The sequence below is a fragment of the Phyllobates terribilis genome, unplaced genomic scaffold (assembly GCF_046119375.1).
Source record: "Phyllobates terribilis strain yellow unplaced genomic scaffold, ASM4611937v1 Scaffold_4__5_contigs__length_816908805, whole genome shotgun sequence".
Classification (NCBI taxonomy): domain Eukaryota; kingdom Metazoa; phylum Chordata; class Amphibia; order Anura; family Dendrobatidae; genus Phyllobates; species Phyllobates terribilis.
The window spans coordinates 162,524,310-162,548,898 of record NW_027362764.1 but is presented as its reverse complement, the minus strand read 5'-3'; the positions used below and the strand labels follow the sequence as shown (position 1 = coordinate 162,548,898).

The 24,589-nt window shown below is 41.3% G+C and overlaps 1 protein-coding gene across 5 annotated transcripts in view; it reads left to right on the top strand.

Moving 5' to 3' along the window:
• The window catches only part of OSBPL3 (oxysterol binding protein like 3), a 186,645-nt gene that overhangs the window by 126,308 nt on the left and 35,748 nt on the right, over window positions 1-24,589 (top strand). For 4 of the 5 annotated variants that reach the window (XM_073677876.1, XM_073677873.1, XM_073677872.1 and 1 more), the window contains 8 exons: window positions 8,354-8,407; window positions 8,836-8,949; window positions 12,784-12,951; window positions 15,358-15,484; window positions 17,551-17,654; window positions 19,275-19,373; window positions 21,146-21,299; window positions 24,028-24,152. In XM_073677876.1, coding sequence (XP_073533977.1) covers window positions 8,354-8,407; window positions 8,836-8,949; window positions 12,784-12,951; window positions 15,358-15,484; window positions 17,551-17,654; window positions 19,275-19,373; window positions 21,146-21,299; window positions 24,028-24,152 — 945 coding nt within the window. The remainder of the gene's footprint in view (window positions 1-8,353; window positions 8,408-8,835; window positions 8,950-12,783; window positions 12,952-15,357; window positions 15,485-17,550; window positions 17,655-19,274; window positions 19,374-21,145; window positions 21,300-24,027; window positions 24,153-24,589) is intronic. The other variant, XM_073677877.1, reaches the window with a different exon arrangement.

Sequence of the window (24,589 nt, the reverse complement as noted above, 5' to 3'; positions counted from 1 at the left end):
GGCATCTGAACAATTAATGCAAGCCATATCTTTAACTAGGACATCCCTGACTGGGAAAATAGAGGAGGTGCATTCTGAAGTGGGACGTCTCCGACAGGATATGCAAGCCATGGGGGGGCTCATCACGGAAGTCGAATCAAGAGTGTCCCACCTGGAGGATAACCTTGCAACTATGGAGACTAAATTGACGAAGGTGGCTGGTTCCATAAATGACTGGAGGCAGAAGGCGGGTGACTTGGAGAATAGAATGCGCCGGAATAATATCCGAAATCATTGGATTACCAGAACGCTCGGAAGGTCAGCGATCTGAGCAATTCTTGGAAAGCTGGCTCAAGGACACTTTAGGGGATGAGTTCTTGCTGTGGAAAGGGCTCATAGGGTCCCCACAAGACCTCTCCCCCCGGGCACTCCACCGCGACCTTTTCTGGCACGCCTCTTAAATTGCAGGGACAGGGACACTATGCTCCGTGTGGCACGGCAAAAAAGTCCCATTAAATTCAACAATGCCACAATATCAATATTCCCGGATTTCTCTATGGAGCTTCAGAAACAAGGGGCTCAATTCATGGAGGACAAGAAACAACTCAGAGAAAGGAATATTCTGTATTCAATGACCTACCCAGCTCGACTCCGAATTGTTTGAGGGTTCCTCCATATTTTTTACAACCCCAGCGGAGGCCGTGGAATGGCTGCGGTCCCACCCAGGAGCAAATGGAAAGTAGCCCTGATTTGTTTGCCGCCGTCCCTATGTATGTGCATACGAAATTTAACTCTCTCAATATTTGTAATGATAGGAGCTCTTTCCTCCAGCGTCCAATAGAACAACAATACCGGACACTGTGTTCAGTGAAGGTACCCTCTTTTTGGAATATGACAGGAGCATGAGATTGTGCTCCTTCTTGAACTTTATTTTGTTCTCTCTTGTTTTAGTTTTGATAGTTAATGTTTATATAGATACTGCTGCTAAGACACTAATTAAGTTGCCTGCAAAATTTAACCCGTGTGACAATGTACATCATATCTGGATAGGAGAACATGGGATCTGAAGTTATATGTATGACCTGGAATGTGAGGGGTCTCAAATCTCCTCGAAAGAGAATTAAGGTTTTTTCCCAGATTAAGCATCATCATCGTCACATTGTAGCTTTGGTTGAAACACACCTGACCAGAGATTCGGCTCGCTATGTGCAGAAACCATGGGTGCAATGGTCCATGCATGCATTTCACACCAGTTACTCTAGAGGGGTGTCCTTGTTAATACACAAAGACGTTAGATGGGAGGTCAAAGAGGCTCGGAGAGACTGAGGGACGCTTTATTTTTGTGCATGCATCGTAAATCTGAAAGTTTAAGTCATAATGTGTATCTATAACCCGCCCCCAGCTAATATGACAGTTCTTAAGAAGGCTGTAAGCTTTTCCCTAAATTATCTGGATGCACATGTTATGTGCATGGGAGATTTTAACTTTGTCATGGACAACGGTCTTGATAGACTCAGATTGGATGACGGAGCCTCCGGGGTGACCTCCTCTCCATCCCAGTTATCAATGTTCATGGAAGGCAATGGTTGGTTGGATCTGTGGAGGGTACGTCATCCTGATGTGAGAGCATATACTTGCACTCGTCCACTAGACGCACTTTATCCCGTATAGACTATATATTTGTATCCAGTAACTTGGCAATGTGGGTGTGGGATGTGGAACATGGTAACAGGGGTATTTCAGATCATAGTCCGATAATAATTAAACTCAGGTTTGGCCAAACAAATCAGAATTTATCTTGGAAGCTAAACCCATTCTGGCTGAAATTGATAGGCTCCAACGATAGAACTCTAGATCATTTGGATTGTTACATTTCATCTCACCCTGAACCCCGAAATATTAACTTGTTCTGGGATGCCCTTAAAGCATATTTAAGAGGATGTTTATCTTCTACAATATCTTATATTAAACGGGTGACATCAAAGGATGATGATGAAATTGAAAAATGACTGAGGGATTCGGAAACAACTTATATTACTAATCAAACAAATGAAAATAGAATTGAGTGGTTGTACTCTTATAGGTTATATACCCAATATATGGACACCAAATCTAAGCGTAAATTATTCTTTACTCTCCAGTCATATTTTGAATTAGGGAACCAGTCCAGTAAACTACTGGAATTTATAGTACGCCAGCATAACACATCTAACACCATACTTCAAATTCGAAAACCAGATAACTCGATAGTAACCTCAACAGATGACATACTCCAATGTTTTCATGATTACTATAAAACACTATGTAGCTCCAAAGGTGTCTGGAATATTTTTCAGACATAAAGTTTCCCACGTTAAGCCCCACTCAACAAGCCTTTCTGGATGCTGATTTTACTATAGAGGAGATAAATAGAGCTATAGTGGATATGGCTTCAGGGAAGGCACCTGGGCCAGATGGATTTCCTATAGAAATGTATAGGAAATATCGGGATATTTTGGCACCACTCCTTCTAAAAGTGTTTTAGAGGACCTGGGAGGAAGGTTCTTTACCAGACTCCTTTTATGAAGCAAATATAATAATGCTTAAGAAAGAAGGGAAAGATCCCCTCGAATGTGGGTCATACCGCCCCATAGTGTTGGTAAATGTGGATTACAAAATTTTCACTAAAATCCTGGCCACTAGACTAAACTCGGTGATGCTTGAAATAATACACCCAGACCAGACCGGTTTTATGCCCGGGAAGAATACATATATTACCATCAGGAGAGTTCAATCAGTAGTTCAGTACAGTTCTCTGGTGACAGATGATAATTGGGCCCTGGCCTCGCAGGATGCAGCTAAGGCCTTTGATTCCATTGAGTGGTCCTTTTTATCTGCATGTTTACAAAAATATGAATTCGGTCCTAAATTTCGGAAGTGGATTTGCGCAATATGTATGAAACCAAAAGCCCGAATAATTATAAACAATTCTATATCAGGGTCGTTCTCTTTGGCAAGAGGAACACGTCAAGGATGTCCCCTCTCCCCTGCCCTCTTTGCTCTTGCAATCGAAGCACTAGCGATACGTATAAGATCCACTCCAGCCGTTATGGGTATAACTATAGCAGACCGTTTAGACACTATTGGCTTATATGCTGATGACATGGTGATATTTATGGATAAAGTAGAAGAAACATTACCACATGTGATTACCACTATAGACAAATGTAGTAAATATTCGGGATTATACATAAACTGGGATAAATCCGCTTTAATGCCTCTTTCCCAGGATCCAATGGATCACCTTGAAACGTTATCCCCACTGCCTATTGTATCTAATTTTAAATATCTAGGAATAAATATACCAAAACACAGCAGACTCGGTTTACAATTTAATATTCTCCCGTTGTTAGAACTCGCCAAGCTTAAATTTGCCATTTGGAGTAAATTACCGTTATCTGTCTCAGGACGTATAAACCTGATTACAATGATTCTACTTCCAAAGCTCAGTTATTCCCTCCAGCATAGTACAGTATTGATTCCTAAATGTTTCTTCTCAAACCTAAATTCATTAATCTCGTCCTTTATAAGGGGGAAGACTAGACCCAAACTTAAATTGTCCACCTTACATAGATCTAAACAAATGGTAGGAGCGGCACTGCCGGATTTCTTTTTGTATTATTTGGCTGGGCAAATCAAAGCTTTGAGTAAGTGCATGCCCAATAATTACCTACCTAATTCAGAGAGCCATTTGGCCCATGCTGCAAAAGTCGATTGCCTGTTGGGTTTTTTAGAAACAGATAAACCTAATACCCCTAGATTATTACCCTTACTCCGATTGGCACGATCAGTCTGGAGACAAATTAAAAAAGTGATTCGCTTTGATGACGACATAGCTGAAATGCCATTATGGAATAATACTTCCCAGTGCTACTAAACCACCCATCCACTTAATTCTGGATCTCACATAATGTTTCCTTGGTTAAAGATTTATATGATCACAGTGTCTTAATGGCCTTTGAACAAGTACAAACTAAATACAGAATCCCTAGGCCCCAATTTTTTTGCTACCTACAGCTCAGATCAGCAATTCAATCACACTTTCGTAACATAAATACAACTCAAACAATATCATCTTTCCCTTTAATAGGGATCCTTAAATCACAAGGTCTTATTTCCACTTTATATACATACATGTTATCGGTGAGTACTGATTCTACTTTATTGACAGTAAGAGAAAAATGGAAACTCCTCGTTCCTGATATCCAAGATGAAGATTGGTAGAAGATTCTTGAAACTCCAACCAAGGTGTCCCCATCGGCTAATAACAAAATGACCCAATTATATATAGTACACCAATCATACCTGACCCCTTTATTGTTATTCAGAATGGAACGGTCTCAAACTTCAGAATGCTTAAGATGCCATTCAATGGATGCGGATTTTATACATATGGTGTGGAGATGTCCAGTTATCCTATCCTTTTGGAACGAGGTAACTTCGATGTTAACCTCCCTTATATCTACTCCTGTTCCGCTTAATCCGTTAGTATGCTTATTTGGTGTGCTAGATGAAGAGATATGGGGATATCATGTTAAAATTTTCCTGCGGAAGACTCTTTTCTTAGCTAGGAAAATATTGACCCTACGCTGGATGATTTACATCCATCTCTCAGAGCTTGGATTGAGCTGGTAAACTCCATTATACCTTACGAGCGGACAACGTATCAGAATAGAGGCTGCTTGGGGAAATTCAATAAGATTTGGGATGTGTGGAACTCATCTCACCTTGCTATATCAACACGTCGATAATGGTCCGGTACCATTATAATAGCTGTAGTAAAGAATACATTGACTCTCACACTTGATAGTATCATAATTTTATTAACAATGTCGAAATCGCTCTTGGCAGCAGGATAGTCTTAGTTTTTTTTGTTCTTAAAAATGATAGCTATGTTGGATGTATTGTATCATTCTGAATTATGTTTAACCAAACATATAAATCTGAATAATGAGTCTTTTAATTACTCCTCAATTGTTCCATAAGCCTCTCAAAATAATATGGACTTGCGGAATTGAAGTTTATACAAATAAATCATTATACAAACTTGCTGTTTTCTTATAATTATTATGATGCGTGTGTATACGTTATATTGGTTATATACAAAACGTGTACTTTTTTTTATTATTATTGCTGTTTAATAAATGAATTAAAAAAAAAAAAAGATGCGGCCGAACTTTGTCTTTCTATTTTTGTAATAATCTATCTCCACCTTTTTTGTTCTGTTTTGCAGTTCACTGTAAACTTATAGTAACTTTATATATGCTTTGCTTCACTTGTTCGGTTTTGATATGTGTTTATTGTTTGCTTATCTATTCACATCTAACAATGATTAGGCTGTGTGCCCACGATGCATTTTTAATGCGTTTCTGCAGCGTTTTTGCAGCTGCGGAAACGCATTAAAAACGCATTGTAGAAGGGCAGCAATGTTCCCCAATGATAATCCGCATGTGCTGTGCACATGCTGCGGAAATTTCCGCTGCGGATTATCATTGCGGAAAAAAGCGCAGCACTACCAATTATTTTGCGGAAATGCTGCGTTTTCGTCGCCATTGACTTGCATTAGATTGCGCCAATTCCGCAAGACTGCATCTGTACTTGCATAATTGGCGCATTCTAATGTGCAGATGGTGCCTGGGTGGAGAGGAGAGGAGAGTCTCATCCACACCCAGGTACCATTAAAAAAATCTGTAAAAAAAGAATAAAATAAAAAATAAATGTATATTTACCTTCTGGCGGCCTGCGCTGCGCTCCTCCTCGCTTCCCGGCATTTTGCAGTGGATTGAAGGACCTGCGCTGACTTCAAGAGTCTTGTGACGGGTCACGCGACGCTGACATCGGCAGGTCTTTCAATCCACTGCTGCCGGCACCGAGTGAAGCAAGACAGCGCGGGCCATCGGAGGGTAAGTATATATTTATATTTTTATTTTTAACCACTCTCTCGGTCACACTATATAAATCCATGCAGTTTGCATGGATTTATATAGTGTGACCTAGTTGTCACAAGCACTTTCCAAGTGATGCTAATCGCTTGGAAAGCGCTTGTCAACCCGCATGCGGAAATGTCAGTGAATAACGCTCCATTTCCGCATGTCCCTGGCAGGAAAACTCATGTACAATCCGCATGCGTTTTTTTCTACCAGGGAGATGCAGAAACGCTCAGGAAAAAATCCTGAGCATTTCTGCATCGTGGGCACATAGCCTTAGCGTGTGTTCACACTGAGTCTTTTCTTTTGTTGAATTGTTGGAGACCATCCAAGTTTTTGAAAAGTTGAGCATTTGAGGTGTATTTGGAGAGTTCCTTCTCCATTTTTGCCCCAAAAATATTCTAAAAAAACAACTCAGTGCATACATACCCCTAGGGTGTTTCCACATGGGTTGAATACACAGCAGATATCTGGACATAAAATAAGTTCTATGTTAGAGTAACAGTGCCATGGATGAGATTTTGTCATTTCACCCATATGCTGCAGAGAAAACCTGCAGTGCAATTGGAGCAATGCTGCTATTTTAACATCTGCTACCTGTCAATTTAAAGGAGGTCTCTGAGCATATGATATTTATTACCTATCCTCTGCTTATCAGATCGGTGGAGGCATGGCACCCGGCACCCCCCATCAGTCAGCTTCTTGCAGCTCCGGTGGCAGCTGGATGTTGACATTCTGAAGAATAGGAGGTGATCTCCTGTACTTGGCAGTGGCTACTACATGTTGAATGGAGCTGCACAGTTCTTTTCTATGTTTTTACATCCGGCCACCAACAGAGCTAATAACAGCTAATCAGAGGGGTGACGGGTGTTGGCTCCCACTCATCTGATATTATAGAACTATTCTGAAGATAAGTCATCAGTATCAAAAGCCTGGAGAACCCTTTTAAGCAGCAGATATTCACCCTGGATTTCGCCCTTTGCGATGCAGTGGTGTGTCCGCAGCATTTGCAACGTTAAAACCGCAGTGATATTTTCTATTGCAGCAAATACGTCCCAAGCAGTTGTATCCTTAAGATGTTTGATTTTTGTGTAATAAAAAATGACCGTTATAAATATGTTGACCACCATATGCTTTTTAGAAACCTGTGACTTCTAGGCGCTCCAGCGATTTCTGAGGTCGTGAAACGAGGGAACAGCAGAATTTTAAATTCAACCTCTTAAATGCAGCGACCATAATGTAATAATAGGAGAAGATCAGGAAAGCAATGTCATTTTTAAGTTTATTCGACACTAATATACATAAATATTTTTTAACCTCTTAAAGGGGTATTCCCATGTCAGCCTTTTATTGCTGAGACGGCAATACTCTGTCTATGTGCCATTTCCAGAGATGGCTGGGTTTACAGCACGGGCTGTGCTACAATGTTTTTGACCAAAGGAAGGAAATTGAAGTGAAAGTGAAGCAATACATCAGTGGACTAGGAGGGAGTCTATCAACAGGATTTCACCCCCCCCCCCCTCAAATTATTTATATGCTCATGTAGCTCTGTCAAAGAGAAGTCCAGCAATGCCTTTTGAACTAATAAATCATATCTATGATAGATCTGTAGCTGCGGTCACTCCAGCTCTATTTCCCATCCAAAGAAGCCGTCTCCTGCTTGACGGACAGCAAAGGTGACTTCAAGCAAAGGTGCCGTCAGTCAAACAGGAGGAGGGGATGCTAGGCAGAAAATAGAGCTGGAGTGACAGAAACTTCAGATCTACTATAGTTCCTCAGCCTCATTTTAATATCAATTTAAATGCTGATTTCTTTTTAACGACCGAAAGGTCTGGCCATGTAAAGGTATTGCTGGTTTGTCTTTGAAAGAGCTACGTGTGCATAGAAATAATTTGCGGGGTTCCATCTTGCTGACAGATTACCTTTTAAAAATATGCATTAATATATTGTAACAGTGGCTCAGTATACTTAAAGGGAAGCTGTCACAGGGTTGTTGCCACCTAATTTGAGAGCAGCATAATGTAGTGGAAGAAGTCCTGATAACAGTGATGTGTCACTTACTGAGCTGCTTTCTGTTGTTTTAATAAAATCACTGTTTTATCAGTAGAAGATTATCACTAGAGGACAAGTAAACACGCTGCCAGGTAGTCAAGAATATTCATAAGCTCTGTATAATCCTGCCCCACACCACTGATTGGATGCTTTCTGTATACACTGTACATCGGCAGAAATCTGCCAATCATTGGTGTAGGTGGGATGATTCAGAGCTCAAATTTTTAGGCAGGCTGCACTGCTTGCTAAAAATTTACTCAGGAGTGAACAACACTTTCAGTGTGAATTGGTGTTATCATACAGTTAACTCTCATGACCAGCATTGAAGGCTTTACATTCTGCTGCTTTCCTTTTAGAGATACTTCTACTTGGACAAAGGGATTTTGAAGTATGCCAAGGGTCCGATTGAAGTAAGTTTTCATGACTACAAAACAAAAGTATTTTGGATATTTCTACACACACAGACACAGGCACTGCGACGCTCAGACGCAGGCACTGCGACGCTCAGACGCAGGCACTGCGACGCTCAGACGCAGGCACTGCCACGCTCAGACGCAGGCACTGCCACGCTCAGACGCAGGCACTGCCACGCTCAGACGCAGGCACTGCCACGCTCAGACGCAGGCACTGCCACGCTCAGACGCAGGCACTGCGTCGCTCAGGCGCAGGCACCGCCGCAGGCACCGCCACGCTCAGGCGCAGGCACCGCCACGCTCAGGCGCAGGCACTCCCACACACACATACACGCACACAATACTATATAGATAACATCTATGTTTTAGAGGCAGAATATCTAAATTGTGTTTTATATATATGTGTAATGTATTTGTATTTCTAGATTGAAAAGGGTAAACTACATGGCTGCATTGATGTTGGGCTATCTGTGATGTCTGTAAAGAAATCAACGAAGTGCATTGATCTGGATACTGAAGAACATATATACCACCTAAAGGTATTTTCACTAAGTGCACAGCCTAATGTGAAACCTATGTAATCACCATAGAAAAAAAATCCTATGCCACCAGTAGTTGCTCCTTATAATTAATGAGAAACTAAATGAATCTCCCATACATACTTATACGGTTCAGTGTTAGTTTAATATTTCCTGAAGTCCAGTGACAAAAGATTTTTCTTTTGTTACCCAATTATAGATGCACTTTTTGACCGGTTGTGCTATGGTCACCTACTGCTTTTGGTTTATATGAGTTTGCGCGATTGCTGGCATCAGTACCATTGTTGAACCTCTGTAGTCAATTAGAAGTGGTGCATATAATACATGTCAACCGTGTCCCATGAGCTTTTTGGATTGTCTTCTTTCTAGAGACACTCTGCAATTTCCAATGGTAATCTTTAAACAGATGACTTGCAGCAAAAACTGATCTGATAGTGCTCACTATGAAACAGTCCAATTGTGAATACGGTGCAAGGAGAAAAATGGGGCACTCTCCACTTTGCGTTAAAATGTCACTTTATTGCAGTTCCACAAAAGAGAATGTGGAGACAAGTGTCTGACCGCTGTTTTGCGGCTCAGGAGGAAGCGTGATTCACACGCGAAACTGCTGTCACACTTTTGTCTCCATGTTCTTTTTTATGGGACCACAGTAAAGTGCCATTTTAATGTGAAGTGGTGAGTGCCTCATTTTTTCCTTGCACCTAAACTTTTAAGTTTAGTGGGCAGTCAAAATCAAAGTCCTGTAACAAAGGCTGTCAATCACTGATAAGACCGCCCACTGGACTCTTAATGTTTCAATCAACAAGTTTCAAGTAATAAATCTTTTTTCACACAGCTATAAATCGTGACACTAGCAGATCTAGCAGGCTTGTTAAGAGACAGGTGTCCTTTAATCCCCTGAATTTAATCTGAATAATTTTAGAATTTTAGTGCACCCAGAGCTGAAATGATCTCCCCTCTGTAGGGTCTTCTGGGTTTTTTTTTTGTGGTTTGAGAGGAGAGGTGGTTGGGTGTACTTTAATAGTAGCTGTTCACCATTCTGTATTCAAGCATTTCATCTTCATCAATAAAACAGATGAAGTTTGGCATCTCTCATCAAATGTATTATGACAACCATAATGTCAGCAATTCTTTTACCGCTTTTTTATCTTGGTAGATTCATCAGAAGGAAGTTGGCATGTGTCAGCTAACAGATGATCTTGTGCACACATTTCTGTGTGATTTCATTCACTGACGCTCTCCGCTAGTAAACAAATTTATGAACGCTCTCAAATTATGAGCCAGAGCAGGTGGGAAAACAGCAAGTTAGTCTCCGTGATTTACCCTTCACTGAATCCAACCAGATGGCTTTTAACGCCGATTGTAGCTAAAAAATAAAAATTGTTCTTTTTAAATGCACACACAGGGCTCCGGACCATTAGAAATACACTGGGGCTTTCAATAAATAAAATGAAGGAATTATACCGCTTGCTCTGTCACCAATTTTCCCCTGTGGATGTCTTTGGAGAATTTTCTTTACAAACAAATTATTCTGCCTTTTAGATCAATCAATTAGAGATTTTCCAGGAAAGGGAAATTAGCTTAAAAATCACTCAGAATAGTGTAAAAGAATAAAAAAGTAATATACTTCACTTATCGACCCTTTGCCGTTCTGTTTCTGACACTGGTCCCACGTTGGTCTCTACTTCCTGCGTAAGTAATAACATCACAAAGCAAATGACGACATAGGGACATGCATGTGACACTGCCGCTAGTCGTAGGCTCTAGTGGATCACATGTCTCATTTTAGCAATTTTTTATGAAGCCTTACCTGGCATGAAAGTACAAGGACGGCAGATACAAATGCCTTTATAAGGCCACAAATATCACAAATTCCATTGGCAATCCCATGATTAAACTAACTGCAGCATATGAGGGGATAAACTGCTAGCCCCACCTGTGGGTGTTATATGGGTGAACGCTGGGCCGCCACCACCCACCATGCTCACCCTAGCCTGATTCACACTTGCCCACTCAACTTGCATGTAAAGTTGTGCTATTTTTTATTTATTATTGGTGGGTGGCCGGAATAAACAGGCCACATTCTGGGCTCTTACAGAATTTTCCCTGACCACCGGCTTCTCTTGAATGTATTTTTGTTGCGGTTCCATGCACGGGTTTCTGGTGAGCTGCTGTGCAATAAAAAACTGTGAAGGGGCTTTAGTGCTCTGACCACTACCATCTATGTGGCTATAAAGAAACAAGTTTTCATGAAGAAAAGGCCTTTTTAAATGGAACCTGTTAGTAGGATTTAGCACCATAAGGTAAAAGTATGGCCATGATGGTGTTATTACACTGATCAAATTGATACCTTTGTTGAAGGAATCCGATCAGTGTTTCTTTTTTAATTGTGATTTTAAGTTTTCTTCTGATGACGTCTTCTGTGCATTGGGGTGGGCCTTTTGCACCACCACCATCATTGGTTGGGCGGTCCGTGTGTAGTGTGAGATTTCACGTTGTGTCTTTAATAAAACTGTGCTAGAGTCGGCACATGTGCGGATCGAGATCTGAGCTGAGATCTAGATCTGCACATGTGTCTGCACCATTTTGTTGAAGTCCCAAAGACCATATGTGAAATCTCACACTGCGCACGGACCGCCCAACCTATGATGGCGGCGGTCCGTGTCTGCCTCAAATTTCAAAACTGAGGTAGGTCACTGAATAATCAGTGACCTGTAGAAACACAGGAGGCAGGGAGAGAGGCCAGAGCAGAAAACCCAATTACCCCCCAGGCCAACCCCAATGCAAAGAAGACTTCATTAGAAGAAAACTTAAAACCATGATTAAAAAAGAACTACTGATCGGATTCCTTCAACAAAGGTATCAATTTAATCAGTGTAATAACAACATTATCGTCATACCTTTACTTTATAGTGCTAAATCCTGCTGACAAGTCCTCTTTAAATAGAAGCTGGCGAAACACAGTAGGTCAAGTTTCTTAAACTGAATCTAGGAAAATATATCAATACATGCTGACAATTAAATTGAAAGACTTCGCCTGTCATGCAGTGTTCCTCAACTCCAGTCCTAACACCCACTAACAGATCATGTTTTCAGGATTTCCTTAGTACCTTAGTATAGTACAGGTGAAGTTATCATTACCAGTGTAATACTAGGGAAATCCTGAAAACCTGATCTGTTGAGTTGGGATCTGGAGTTGAGGAACACTGATATGTAATGTATGAAACTGGCTGGGTCTGCCAGAGCAGGAGCTACTTTAAGGTCACGTTCACACGTTCAGTATTTGGTTAGTATTTTGCATCCGTATTTGTAAGTCAAAATCAGAGGTAAAGTATAATACTAACAAGTCACCACTTCTGTATTTTTCACCCTTTCCTGATTTTGGCTTACAAATACGGAGGTAAAATACTGACCAAATACTGAACGTGTGAATGCTGCCTAAACCAGTAACTCTTCAATCTGGTCCTAACAGGGCATGTAGACAGGGACTGTCCCATCCTCTTTAAAGATTGCCTGTCTGTTGTTTTTTTTTTTGCTTTTTTTCCATAAATCAATAGTGCACATGATAATAAAAAACTTTATAACATATCTGTATCAGAGAAATCTGCTTCAAGAGTCCAGAAGTGTTAGGCGATGCCTCATGTAGTAGCTGTAACAGCTGCCATATTTTTTGCCCCCCAGCTTCCCTAAAAAAGATGGATTAACTAGCCATCTGACTACAATTATGGAAGCAACATAACAGACCTTTTAACTTTATTTTAGTTTTAGTTTTTAGCCTTTTATGTCACTACTTTCCTTTTTTCATGTTGTTTATTTTTCTGTGGTTTTCTACAGGTGAAACCTCCGGAGGTCTTTGAGGACTGGGTACTGAAGCTCCGTGACCACCGCCTTTTTCGTCAGAATGAAATTTCTGTGTTTCCCCATGATATAAATGCTCCGTTCTACCCACTTCTCTCAGCCACAGAATCCGCTTCCAGTTTTGACCCCATCTCCAGTCCACAGGTATGTGATCTGCCCTGTCCCGCCTATGAGCGGTAATACTAGTACTATTCCGTGTTAAGTAGAACTTACCGCTAAGCCTTTCTATGATATAAAGGGTTGTTTGGGGTACAATATGTTTTTAGCAATATCGCCAAGAATGTGAATACATTTAACTAATTTATTTTTTATTAGAAATGTTTCCATTTTCTGTCCTCAGCTGGTCACAGTAAGCTCTGCAGTGATGGCTTTGTTGTCCCGTTGCTTGCTTTGCTTTCTCTGTACATTGTATGGAGATCCTCTCTGAACAGTGGACGTGTGGCTTCATCACATTACCGCTTTATCCAATAGATGTTAATATTAGCGGCCAAATGATGGGGGCCTCTTTGGTTGCTGCACAGAGCTGTTCTTATTGCAATATACGTAGAAAGTGAAGGGGGCATATACAGACTGAGCTATGGCCACTATGTATACACCCAGCCATCGAAACCAGGAGGAAAAATAAAAAGGTTAAACTTTGTGCAAGTAACTACAGTGTTTAAAAGTGATACACCTTCTCAGCCGTTCATGGATGAGGCTGGAATTACTGCGTCCATGTGGCGGCCACTGGAATGGGGTCTACAAAAACAGGCGAGTTCAACTATTTCCATATCTCCCATTTAATTGAATAGGATATACAAAAATGGAGTAGCTCACTGTGCCAAGCTGTGTCCATAACTCCTATTTATGCCCATGAAAGTTATGCCAACAGCGCAATGCAGCTGCCCTTAGCTGTCTCCATAGCCCCAGCTCCGGACCGGCACATGGACGCAGGTACTCCAGTCTTATCCATCAACAAGCTGAGATGGGAGAAACCCTATATTTATTGTATTCATCATTATTAGGAAATTGTTTAGCTATGATTTATGGCTGTTTATTCTTGTATTTTTGGCTATTTATTTATGCATTTTTAGCAGATTAGTTGTGCATTTTTTGGCAAATTTAGTTATGCATTTTTAGCTGTTTAGTTATTCATTTTTGGCTTTTTTAGTTGTGTATTTTTAGCCGTTTACTTGTGCATTTTTCTTTTATTCGACTCCTTGTCCTGTAGTTTGACGAGCTTTTCATTACATTGGGTCACTTCTGCCTTATGCTTGTATCTGACATGTTCTAGCTGAGTAAATGTGTCAGATCTCTCCTGCCGCCCCAGCTTTACAAGGAGCACTCTTCTTGCTCTGTACCATATGTTTTATGTGCTGTACATCAGGGTTCCCCAACTCCAGTCCTCAAGGCCCACCAACAGGTCATGTTTTCAGGATTTCCTTAGTATTGCACAGGTGATGTAACTATTGCCTGTGCTGATGATGGAATTATCACCTGTGCAATACTAAGGAAATCCTGAAAACATGACCTGTTGGTGGGCCTTGAGGACTGGAGTTGGGGAACCCTGCTCTACATAGCCTCCCAATAAGCTAGTTATATGTGCAGAAACATACAAGATATAGACCAGAGATCCCCAATCTTTTATATCCCCTGAGCCACATGTATATAATTTTCAGTGATGGTCTTCAGTCATGTTCAAGTCCAGAAAGTTCACCTGCCAACACAGAGAAACACAAAGTTTCAATTTTTTTAAAGAATTTGAGCTTGAAATCTAACAAACAAATTGCTACATTGAGAAACATGGAAGAGGGGGCTATATCTCGGGGCTAGGGAGGCGCAGGGAAAAAAATGCCAGACTCTGGTAAGTGGCATTTACACCAGGTTTAAAAAATAAGCAAACAAACATATTTCTGGCAAGGGACAGGTCCACTTTAAGTAATCCTATTTTTGCTAGATGATGATGGTGAAGTATAGATTGGATATGCTTTAAAGGGAATCTGTCACCAGGTTTTTGCCACCTAATCTGAGAGCACCTTGATGAAGAGGCAGAGAGACCCTAATTCCAGTGAGGTGTCACTTACTGGGCTGCTTAGTGTAGTTTTTAGAAAATCACTGTTTTATCAGCTGGAGATTATCACTAGAGAACTAGTAAACCTATTGCCTGGTAGTCAAGCCATGCCCCCACTACTGATTGGCAGCTTTCTGCCTATGCACAGTGTACACAGAAAGCTGTAAATCAGTGGTGTGGGTGGGGTTAAGCAGAGCTCCGCATTCAGAGATCTGCTAGATCTGCAGCAGATAACAGATTTCAATTCAAACTGCAGCTGGCAGTAAAGTAAGGCACAGTGCTGGAATCCAGGTCTCTGCCCCATACATTGTGCTGCTCTCTGATTACATAGCAAAAACTTGGCGACAAATTCCCTGTAATGAATTATAATTCATGACCTGTTTTATTATTCAGCTGTCTTAAATGTATAATGTGGTGTGACATATATTGGGAATATCCAGCTCTTGCCAAACTGATACTTAGGAGTTCATTAATATGTGATTTCTTGCTTACTATCACAGGAAAGTCAATTCACCCGGCAGAATTCACTGAAGCTGGCAGGGGGCCTAAACTTTTCCTGTTTAAATAATGAAAGCAAAGTTCCAGCCTGGCTCCAGTCTAATGATGATATGGATAAATGTGCTAAAGGTACCGAAATACATTGCAGAAAGTTGTGGCGCCATCACAAGAAAGCACGATAAATAATTAATCTGATTTATAATGGTGCGGTTATTTTTCACGTGCTCGGCTTGGGTATTTAGAAGCTGCCTGGGCAGCACTTCTACTCCCTTCATTGTATTACCGTTTAGTATTGTATAACAGATGGAGCAGAATAAATTGCGGAGAGCGTGACGCCATGGCATTTATTTCCTTGTACTTTAATATTCAGGGTTTATTTTGCTAGTGGCTTTGAATGTCCTCAATGAATCAGAAGTTACAAAATAATCATCTTTGGACATGATGTACTGTTTCAATGAATCCTGCTCCATCTGTAAGGCTGAGTTATTGCCACCGTGTAAGACCTCCGTCTTTTCTTAGAACTCTGCATTCTTCTCTGTCATCCTTCTGCTATTCCTCCTGGAAATATAGAAGTAAATTGGCAACTGGTTGTGGCCCTACAACACCAGGGGGCACATTCACACATCACTTTACAAGTTTTTTCATCAACAAAAGAGAAAACTGTGTGGGCTGTATATTTTTAAGTGTTACTTAAACATGGATTTATTTAAAGTGGATGGTGCATGGAAAACTAATGTCTTCAGTTTTTCATCTGTTTTCCTACAAATCCCCATAGACTTGAATGGCCGACTCTGATCTGCAGAAATGGATGCAAAAAATGCAACAAGCACTGCATTTACTGGAATAGACACACAGGTCTCTTATAAAAATGGGTGTGTGAATAGTTCCAATAAATTCTATGGGTCTGCACACGGATGAGAACTGATGTCTGTAGCCAAAGGATATGTTCACACGTAGTGTTTTTGCTGCAGATTTTTCTATACCAAAAACGACCGTGTTGGCAGGAAAAACACTGTGTAAAAATATATATGTAGTTTTGGTGCGTTTTTGCAGCGTTTTAATTGGCAGGTTTTTTTCCCGTTCATTTGAATGGGTGAAAACCACTGAAAGAATTGACAGGCTGCGGATTCCAAAAGAACGCCCAGGGGCTTAAAATAAATGCAGGGAGAAAAACACAGCGTGTGAATGAGGTTTTAGAAATCTTATTTACATTACGGACACTATAAAATAGTATTTTTTCCTTACAGAAAAAAAAATTGGGCAGAAAAAGTGCTGCAAAACTGTCATGTGTGAACATATCCGAAAAGGCATCATTCAGATGAGTGCATTTTCGGTCTGTGCACCACTCGGGTAGCTCATGGACCAGTGTAAGTGAATGAGCTTGCCCAGATAAGGTTAGATGAGACCTAGTGTGGACCCCCTGCATGCCCTAGTCTACAGTATTTCGCTTGCATGTTTTTGTTCTAATTTGCATATTTTCTTCTATGCAGCATGGCCAATAAGACTTTGTCTGGTATCCTTAAAGGGGTTGTCTGGTTTAGTAGTATTGATGACCTATACATAGAGGCCACTACTGGGTATGACCTATACATAGAGGCCACTACTGGGTATGACCTATTCTGCAGTACCCAGCAATGGATGACACACATCCGGCCACCGCTGGAGCTTGTGACAACTGAATGATGGGGTGCTGTTTGTTGGACCCCCACCATTCTGATATTGATCCAGAGGATAGGTCAACAGTATCACTTGGCCAGACAACCCCTTTAAGGAGAGCCAGTTCCTCTCTAAAGCTTCATAGATTTCTAAAATTAATAACTGAGGAACGCAGGAAAGCAGAGTTTCCAAATTATGTGCTCCAGAATTAGTATTTCAAGAAGAATCCAAGACTTATTAGGAGAGCAAACAGACCCACTATGAAAAGGTTGCCCTCCTAAACCACTCATGAGGTCTGGCCCCATTTTGGCAAGACATATACAGTGTGAATGTGTCCATGTCCTGTGGTTGTGTAAGATTTTACATTCAGTCATTTTGGTTTTTATCAAAGCTTCTCATTGAGAGATGTTTGTGCATCATGTTTTTTGGCCAGGGATACATATCTCAGCAATTGAAGGTTTCAGGGCTGTTGGGTTCAGCAGTAAATAACTTGGCAGGATAGGGTTTCACAGCAGTAGTGTTTGTTCTTCGCTCCGCAGACCTTTCACAGTGTCACAGCTATCTGGTGGAAATGAGTCAACTTCTTCAAAACATGGAGGTTCTTCATAGGACATATTCTGCACCTGCAATAAATGCCATCCAGGTATGTATGTGTGTTTACTATTGCCCTTGTCAAGACTTTCAGTTTGACGCTGTTAGTTAGACCCTTTTGATGCTGTATTCATGACAATGTGCACATTTCCAAGAGCAATGAAACTGTAAAGTGATATGAGACAATGTTCCATAATTATTATTTTATTGGGATATGATATTTGCCAAAATAGACATGTCAGGAGAGCAGATAGGCACATATTCTGCCATAATTACACAAAAATAGCATTGTTCAGTAGCCTGTTCCATATTTTTGTGACCTATTTCAGGAACTTTAAGACCACCATACACATTAGTTTTAGTTAGCTTTTCCTATCATCGTTCGGCCGACAACTATGTTCCCAACTACTGCGTACATAGGAACACTCAGTTCGGCTGAAAATTCCGGTGTTCTCCATGAGAGGAGTCTGGCGGCGGCTTATCTCCAGGGTGAACAAAAGGATCGGCCATTGGAATTAGTCGGTCAGCCCAGTCTGGCGCCCCCATACACCTTAGATTGACTGCTAATCCCACCAATATTGACCGGTTCAGCGAACGTGTGTGGGGGGCCTTTACTTTACGCTCAATGAGACTCCTAGACTGTCATCTGTACAGCCCTACCTACAGTGGACAACCATCTAATGCATTTGTTAATGTCAAGAATCCTCCAAATATGAAAAAAAAAAATGAGTAAAAAGTTTGGGTTGCTGAATTTCAACATGCCTAGTCATTTTGTTCTGAGTCAATAAGCCGCACTAAATCCAGCCGTACACCTCAGACTGCTGTTGGCTGGATGATGCTTTGGTCAATCGTTCAGCCAAAAAACATTTTGGCCGGCGCTCCCATATACAGGAGCGCTCGCTCGGCCGCCAATAGACCTCTTTTCTGGTGACTTATCTCCGGGAGAACAATGCGATCGGCAAACGTAAATCATCATTGCCCAATCAGTTGGCCGGTGCCACCATACATAGTAGAGTGTTGGCCGAATCTGTCGATTATTGGCGAATTAATGTTTTGCATGTATGGCCCCCGCTCTGCTCATAACACTTTGACATGCTTTCATGTGTTGGACCCCATGGAGATCGCATTCAGGAGATCCGGTCTCTCATATACAGGGTATATATGCACGCTTCTAATGAAGAAAAGAAACATAAGGAAATGTTTTCATCTCTCTTATGCCAACATCCAATTTTGACTTTTAATAAAATAAAAAAATCCATACTTTGTTTCATTGCATTTAACGTTAATTAAACTGCATTTTTTAACAATAAAATATCCTACTGTTTTATGTTTGCAGGTCTGAGGCACATCAATATCGAAGTATATAAAATTGCTAAAGTTTACCGAGCCCTTTATCAAACTATCACATAGTTGTTTTCAATGGGCCGTGAAGATCCCATGTTTCAGCATCTATTTAAATACAGAATTAACCATGTAGAGACCATACAAATCCCGCTAAGGTCTCACTGCCAGGGGTCCTCTACACATAGTGACAATGCCTTTTATGACTGTAATTTAGCTGTGTAGACTGAGGCTTTGGTTTGTGGTTTTGTATGTTTGTGTAGCTACTTCTTAGTAAGTGTTAGATTTCCTGGAAACCGTTCTGATATCGGCTCTTAATGTGTTGTGGAAGGTTGGTGCTCTTGAAAGTCCCAAGAAAGAGAAAGGAATACACAGGAAGAAGTGGAGGACAAAAGGCAATAACAAAGACACTAAAGGCTCCTTACAGGTAGCAGTATGTTTCCCTCCTTGGTTTATTGTCCTTGATCTCTGTTGATAGAATGTATGGTCAATGGTATGGACCCAGAACTGTAGGATAACCAAAATATAGGTGGGTGCTTGGTTTTATTGAAAATTGGACCCTGGGTAATGGAAAGTTTGGTTCCCTCTTGCCATTTTAGATATGTTTTTTCTCATAATTTCTGCTCACAAATCAATATAGTGAGAAGATGTACAGTATGTACAATCCATGTAATTCCTCTTAATGGCCAAATAAATGCGGTGCTCAAATGATACTCTTTCAGGGTCTTTTCTTAGACCTTCACTGATCGACTGGTTGAAGGTGCCCTTCAGTGAATGAGAAGTGACACAGCTCCGTACACTGTGTAGTGGTGGTGAATGGTACTGCAAGGTCTCTCCCATATAAGGGAATGGGACAGAGGCGCAGTAATATTCAAAGCCACTACTGCTCATGCCAGTGAATCTGATAGAGCTTGAACAGAATGTACAGACTCAGGCTACTTCTGGTGTTTGCATGAGCTTGATTGGTAAGTAGTGCCTGTAATCAGCGCTCGACACCGCCAGTCTGATAGTGATGACCTATCCTAGATTGTGAAGTCCTACAAAACATATTTTAAGACCCTAGAGAATCCCATATAGTTTCCAAATAATATTGCATTTCACCTCTTAAAGGAAATATGTCAGGAGGTGTTTGCTATGTAATCTGAGAGCAGCATGATGTAGGGACAGAGACCTTGATTCTAGCCATGTGTCACTTACTAGGCTGTATTTTGCTGTTTTAGTGAAATCGGTGTTTTATCAGAAGCAGATTATCGCTAGAGAACAAGGTGCCTCGTGCCTCCTGGTCCAACCCGTCACCCAGCACTGATTAGCAGCTTTCTATCAATATACACTGCACACAGAAAGCTGCCAATCAGTGGTGTGGGCGCGTTGTACAGCTCAGTATTCTGAGCTCTGCTAGATCTGCAGCAAAGAAAACTCTGATTCTGTCACAACTGCTGCACCCAGTAAACCAAGTGACACATTGCTGGAATCAGGGTCTATGTTCTTATGTTTTGCAGCTGTCAGATTACATATCAAACGCCTGCTTAAACCATGTGACACATTGCTGGAATCAGGGTCTATGTTCGTATGTCGTGCAGCTGTCAGATTACATATCAAACACCTGCTTAAACCAAGTGACACATTGCTGGAATCAGGGTCTATGTTCGTATGTCTTGCAGCTGTCAGATTACATATCAAACACCTGCTGACAGATTCCCTTTAAATAATGCACTGGTGGCTAATTCTGTGTGGCATCTAGTACTGGTATTTACCATCCATGTTAAGATAGGCATTGATTGGGTGATTGCTTATTTTGCAGCACTCTAACACTTGCCCTGGTGTTTGCTTTTTAGGGAGTCCCTTCCAATGCTGATTTTTACTAGTTTACAGGCAGATATGACTTGTAGAAATAACTTTGAAGGCTATCGGCCGTGGAGAAGCCATGGGTTGCCGCTCCCTGCTGTAGATGTAATGTTCGGCGTGTGTCCATAGCCTTTTCCGGCATTAGTGTAGAAATGCTCCTTGTTCTCTCCCTATGTTCCTGTATATAAATCCATCCGTCTGGAGATCAGGTTGTGTGAACGGAATTAAATTGTTACATTAAAACTGAGGTAAAAGAAATGTTTCTTCCAGTTATCTCCTTGTACTTTCTGCCCAAGCAGACATATAATCCATCAATGTGTAATGCTGGGTTTTAATTGTCCCCCATTTTTTATATAGGTGCCGCCAACCATTGCTGGGAATATAAGATTGCACGCTTCCAACCCAAACCTCTCCACCATAGATTATGCCGAGGAGAAGCAGTACTCCAGCGGATCGGACAGCTCCGAGTTCTCCAAGATGCAGGATGATTTGTGTCATATTGCACACAAAGGTGGGAGCAGCCCTAGTTACACTGAACTAACAAATTACGGCTGCACTCTGCAAGGCTATAGTATGTAATCATTGGATATATGACATTGGAACTGCTTTACTGCTGTAGAAAACATGTTAAATAATGAAGGTACTTAGCACAGAATTGGCCAAAGTACCTGACCGCTTTCTCTCTATGCACACTTATACATAGATAGCTGTCAGTCACTGATAGGACCGCCGGCAGGACTGAAAACCCCAGAAAAAGCAGAGGACTAAATGATTAAATCAAGGGTTATACTGAATGTTTTCTCACTTATCTATATATCAGTCTGCCCGCTCCCCTGCTCTATAACATGGAGCCTGCAGATTGGACGGTATTTTCATGGTGACTGCTTCCCTTTTAAAATCTCCTTCAGATACGAAGATACTGAATTTTATCCATTTACTATTACTTATTAATTGATCACATATGGCAGAGACTTTACAAGAGGCATGAATCCAAATTCAGGAATTTCACAGATTGAATAATTAGTTCGTACTGTTCGATTTTGATTTAATTTTTTTTTTTTTTGCTGAACTATGATCGGGTGATTACAGGTGTGTCATATTTAGAGGTGAAGTATTTGTCTTTTTCCCAAAAATTCATGTTATCGTCATATGTATCAAAATGCAGACACAGACATGCCCTATGCCATTGTACCGCTGCCAAACCACTGATTGCTGACATTTAATTTTTTTTTTTTCCTTTAACGTTCACCTTGTCTTTGTAGACTTATGACAGAACAATAATCCTTCTGCCATTTTTGTGCTTGGAACAGTGAAGTGTATGTCCTGGCTATGGACGCTTGCTGTAACTGTATTCTGCAGTGCTGGCTATCCTCTGTAGGCACATGTTACTCATGTTCTGCTCTCAGTTGACCGTGTAAAATAAAAGCTTGAACTTTTTCAGCGCGCTTTAGCATTACTCAGTCATAGTTCAATTAAAGGGCAATGAGTCAGAACATAAAGTGTCTCCTGTGTAGAAAATAATAATAATAAACTTTATTTTTATATAGCGCTAACATATTCCGCAGCGCTTTACATACATTATTGTCAAATATGCTATTGCCCGTATAGGAGATTTGATGAAGATATTTCTTAATGGACTGTTTAATATTTGTGACTTGTGCCTTTTTTAATGAGAACTTGTCTGCAGAAATAAATTTAATCTGCAGGTAAATTGCGATAAAAGCCTGCCTGGTGTTATTAGAGCAGCAGCTGCAGGAAGAAATGGGACTCGGTCTGTGGATGGTGGTGGATGTGGGGGGAGCGGCAGTGGCGGAGATGCAGGGCACAGGAGGCAGGAGCCGCCTGCTGCGGCTAACACTGTGCCCGCTGCTAAAGAAAATGAATATTCACTGCTCCCCACGCCCATGGGTGTGGGGAGCACTGAATATTCATTCTCCTTAATAGCATGCACAGTGTTAGCAGCAACTGCCAGCTTCCTGTAGCGGCCGGGCAAACACGTGTGCCCTCTATTAAAGAGCATGAATGTTCGCTACTCCCCACTTCCATGGGCGCCACATGTGATTTCTGAGCCTCTACAGTAGCCGCGACTGCGGCTGACACTGTGCGTGCTATTAAGGAGAGTGAATAGTTACTGCTCCCCACGTCCATAGTCCCGGTGTGGAGAGCAGTTACTATTCCTGCAGCTGATCTCAGCGTCTGAAGGCACATGGCAGTGATGTCATGCACGGCTCACCGCTGAGATCAGCTGCTGACCGCATAACAGGACACAGCGCTGGAGCAGAGGGGAGATGAGTAGAATCCTTTATTATTTTTGTGTGCACGGTGATGAGGAGGGTGGTGCCATGCATACCAGGATGGGGGATATAGATACAGAATTGGGGGATATTACCCCCTATAACAGTATGAGCAGCAGACCCCCTCCCACATAACAGTGCATCATGACCACATTTATTGCCTTTTGCCATTTTTTTTCCTTCTTTAAACCTAGGTGCGTCTTATGGTCCGGTGCGTCTTATAGTCCGAAAGATATGGTATTTCCTCCCTGAAGCTAAATCATTGGAGTGGTGGTGCTGGGACCAGCTATAGTTGCCACTAACTCCACAGTGAGCACAGCTGAAATCACTCCCCAGCGCACTGATTAAAAGCCTGCACCGCAGTGTGTGTATGACACCCAGCTTTGCACAATCAAAGTGCAGGGGAGTGATTAGTCATTGTGTACTGAGCAGTGACTGTAAACGCTCCCTGCCTCACCTTGATGACTGGAAGCTGGCCGCTATAGGGAGGATATAAGGACTTTTTCTCCCTGTATCAGTTGCTCCAGTAAGGCAGCCAGGCAGCATTTTAATGCTATTTACCCTATACCCGCAGATAAATGTCAATTTTGGACAACAGTGTCCCTTTAATCCCATTTTGTCCAAATTTCAAAAAAAGGTAGTACAACTGCCTGTACTTATTATAAAGGAGCACAGTTTTTTGGCACATTGCATTAGCCTACATATACAACTGCCATGATTCAGCATAAGAGAGAGCAATATGTACAGAAATATGTTGAGCTGAATGCATAATGTTGCATTTTCCATCCCGATAAATTTAGAAGAATTTGTACTAATTTATTAAAGTCTTCTGCATGACTGTTGTGCGGCTCACTATACTGAGTGCGCCTCTGTCTTTTTTTTTTTTTTGTGGATGCTCTCATGATGTAGTTGACGTTACTAATATTCCCTTTTTTTTCTGTGCAGCTTATTTTACTTTAAAGTCTGCTTATAGCAGCGTCTTCGCTGAGCGAGAGAAACTTAAGCAGCTAATGGAGCAAGACTCTTCCCCAACCGCTCAGATGATGGGTTTGAAGAACGCCTTATCAGTGGTAAGTGGGTGCAATTTGTGTCTGCATCGTCAAGAGAGATTATTTTCTGCTCCCAAATTTATATTATTTGAGTTAATTAACCTTTTGATGCTTTGTAATTGATTTACATGTAGTTATTTTGAATGGGGTTGCCGCATCAATTTTCAAAGGGGTTGCTTCATCTATATCGATAGGATATGCCATAAATGTCCAATAAAGGAGCATCGGCATGTACTTTTGGGAGAAGGTCGTACATGCTGCTAATCTCTATAGCTTTGGGACTTAAAGGGGTTGCCCGATCTAAAGCTACAAGTCTGCAGTCACATTCTGACTGCTGACTTGTGAATCCTCAGATCGCGCACATTGAGCACTGTGAGTATTCTACGGTGCCGGGAGGGGTGGGCACGTGACCGTAAGTATGTCATTTCCATATATGCGATCACGTGCCAACTAAATGG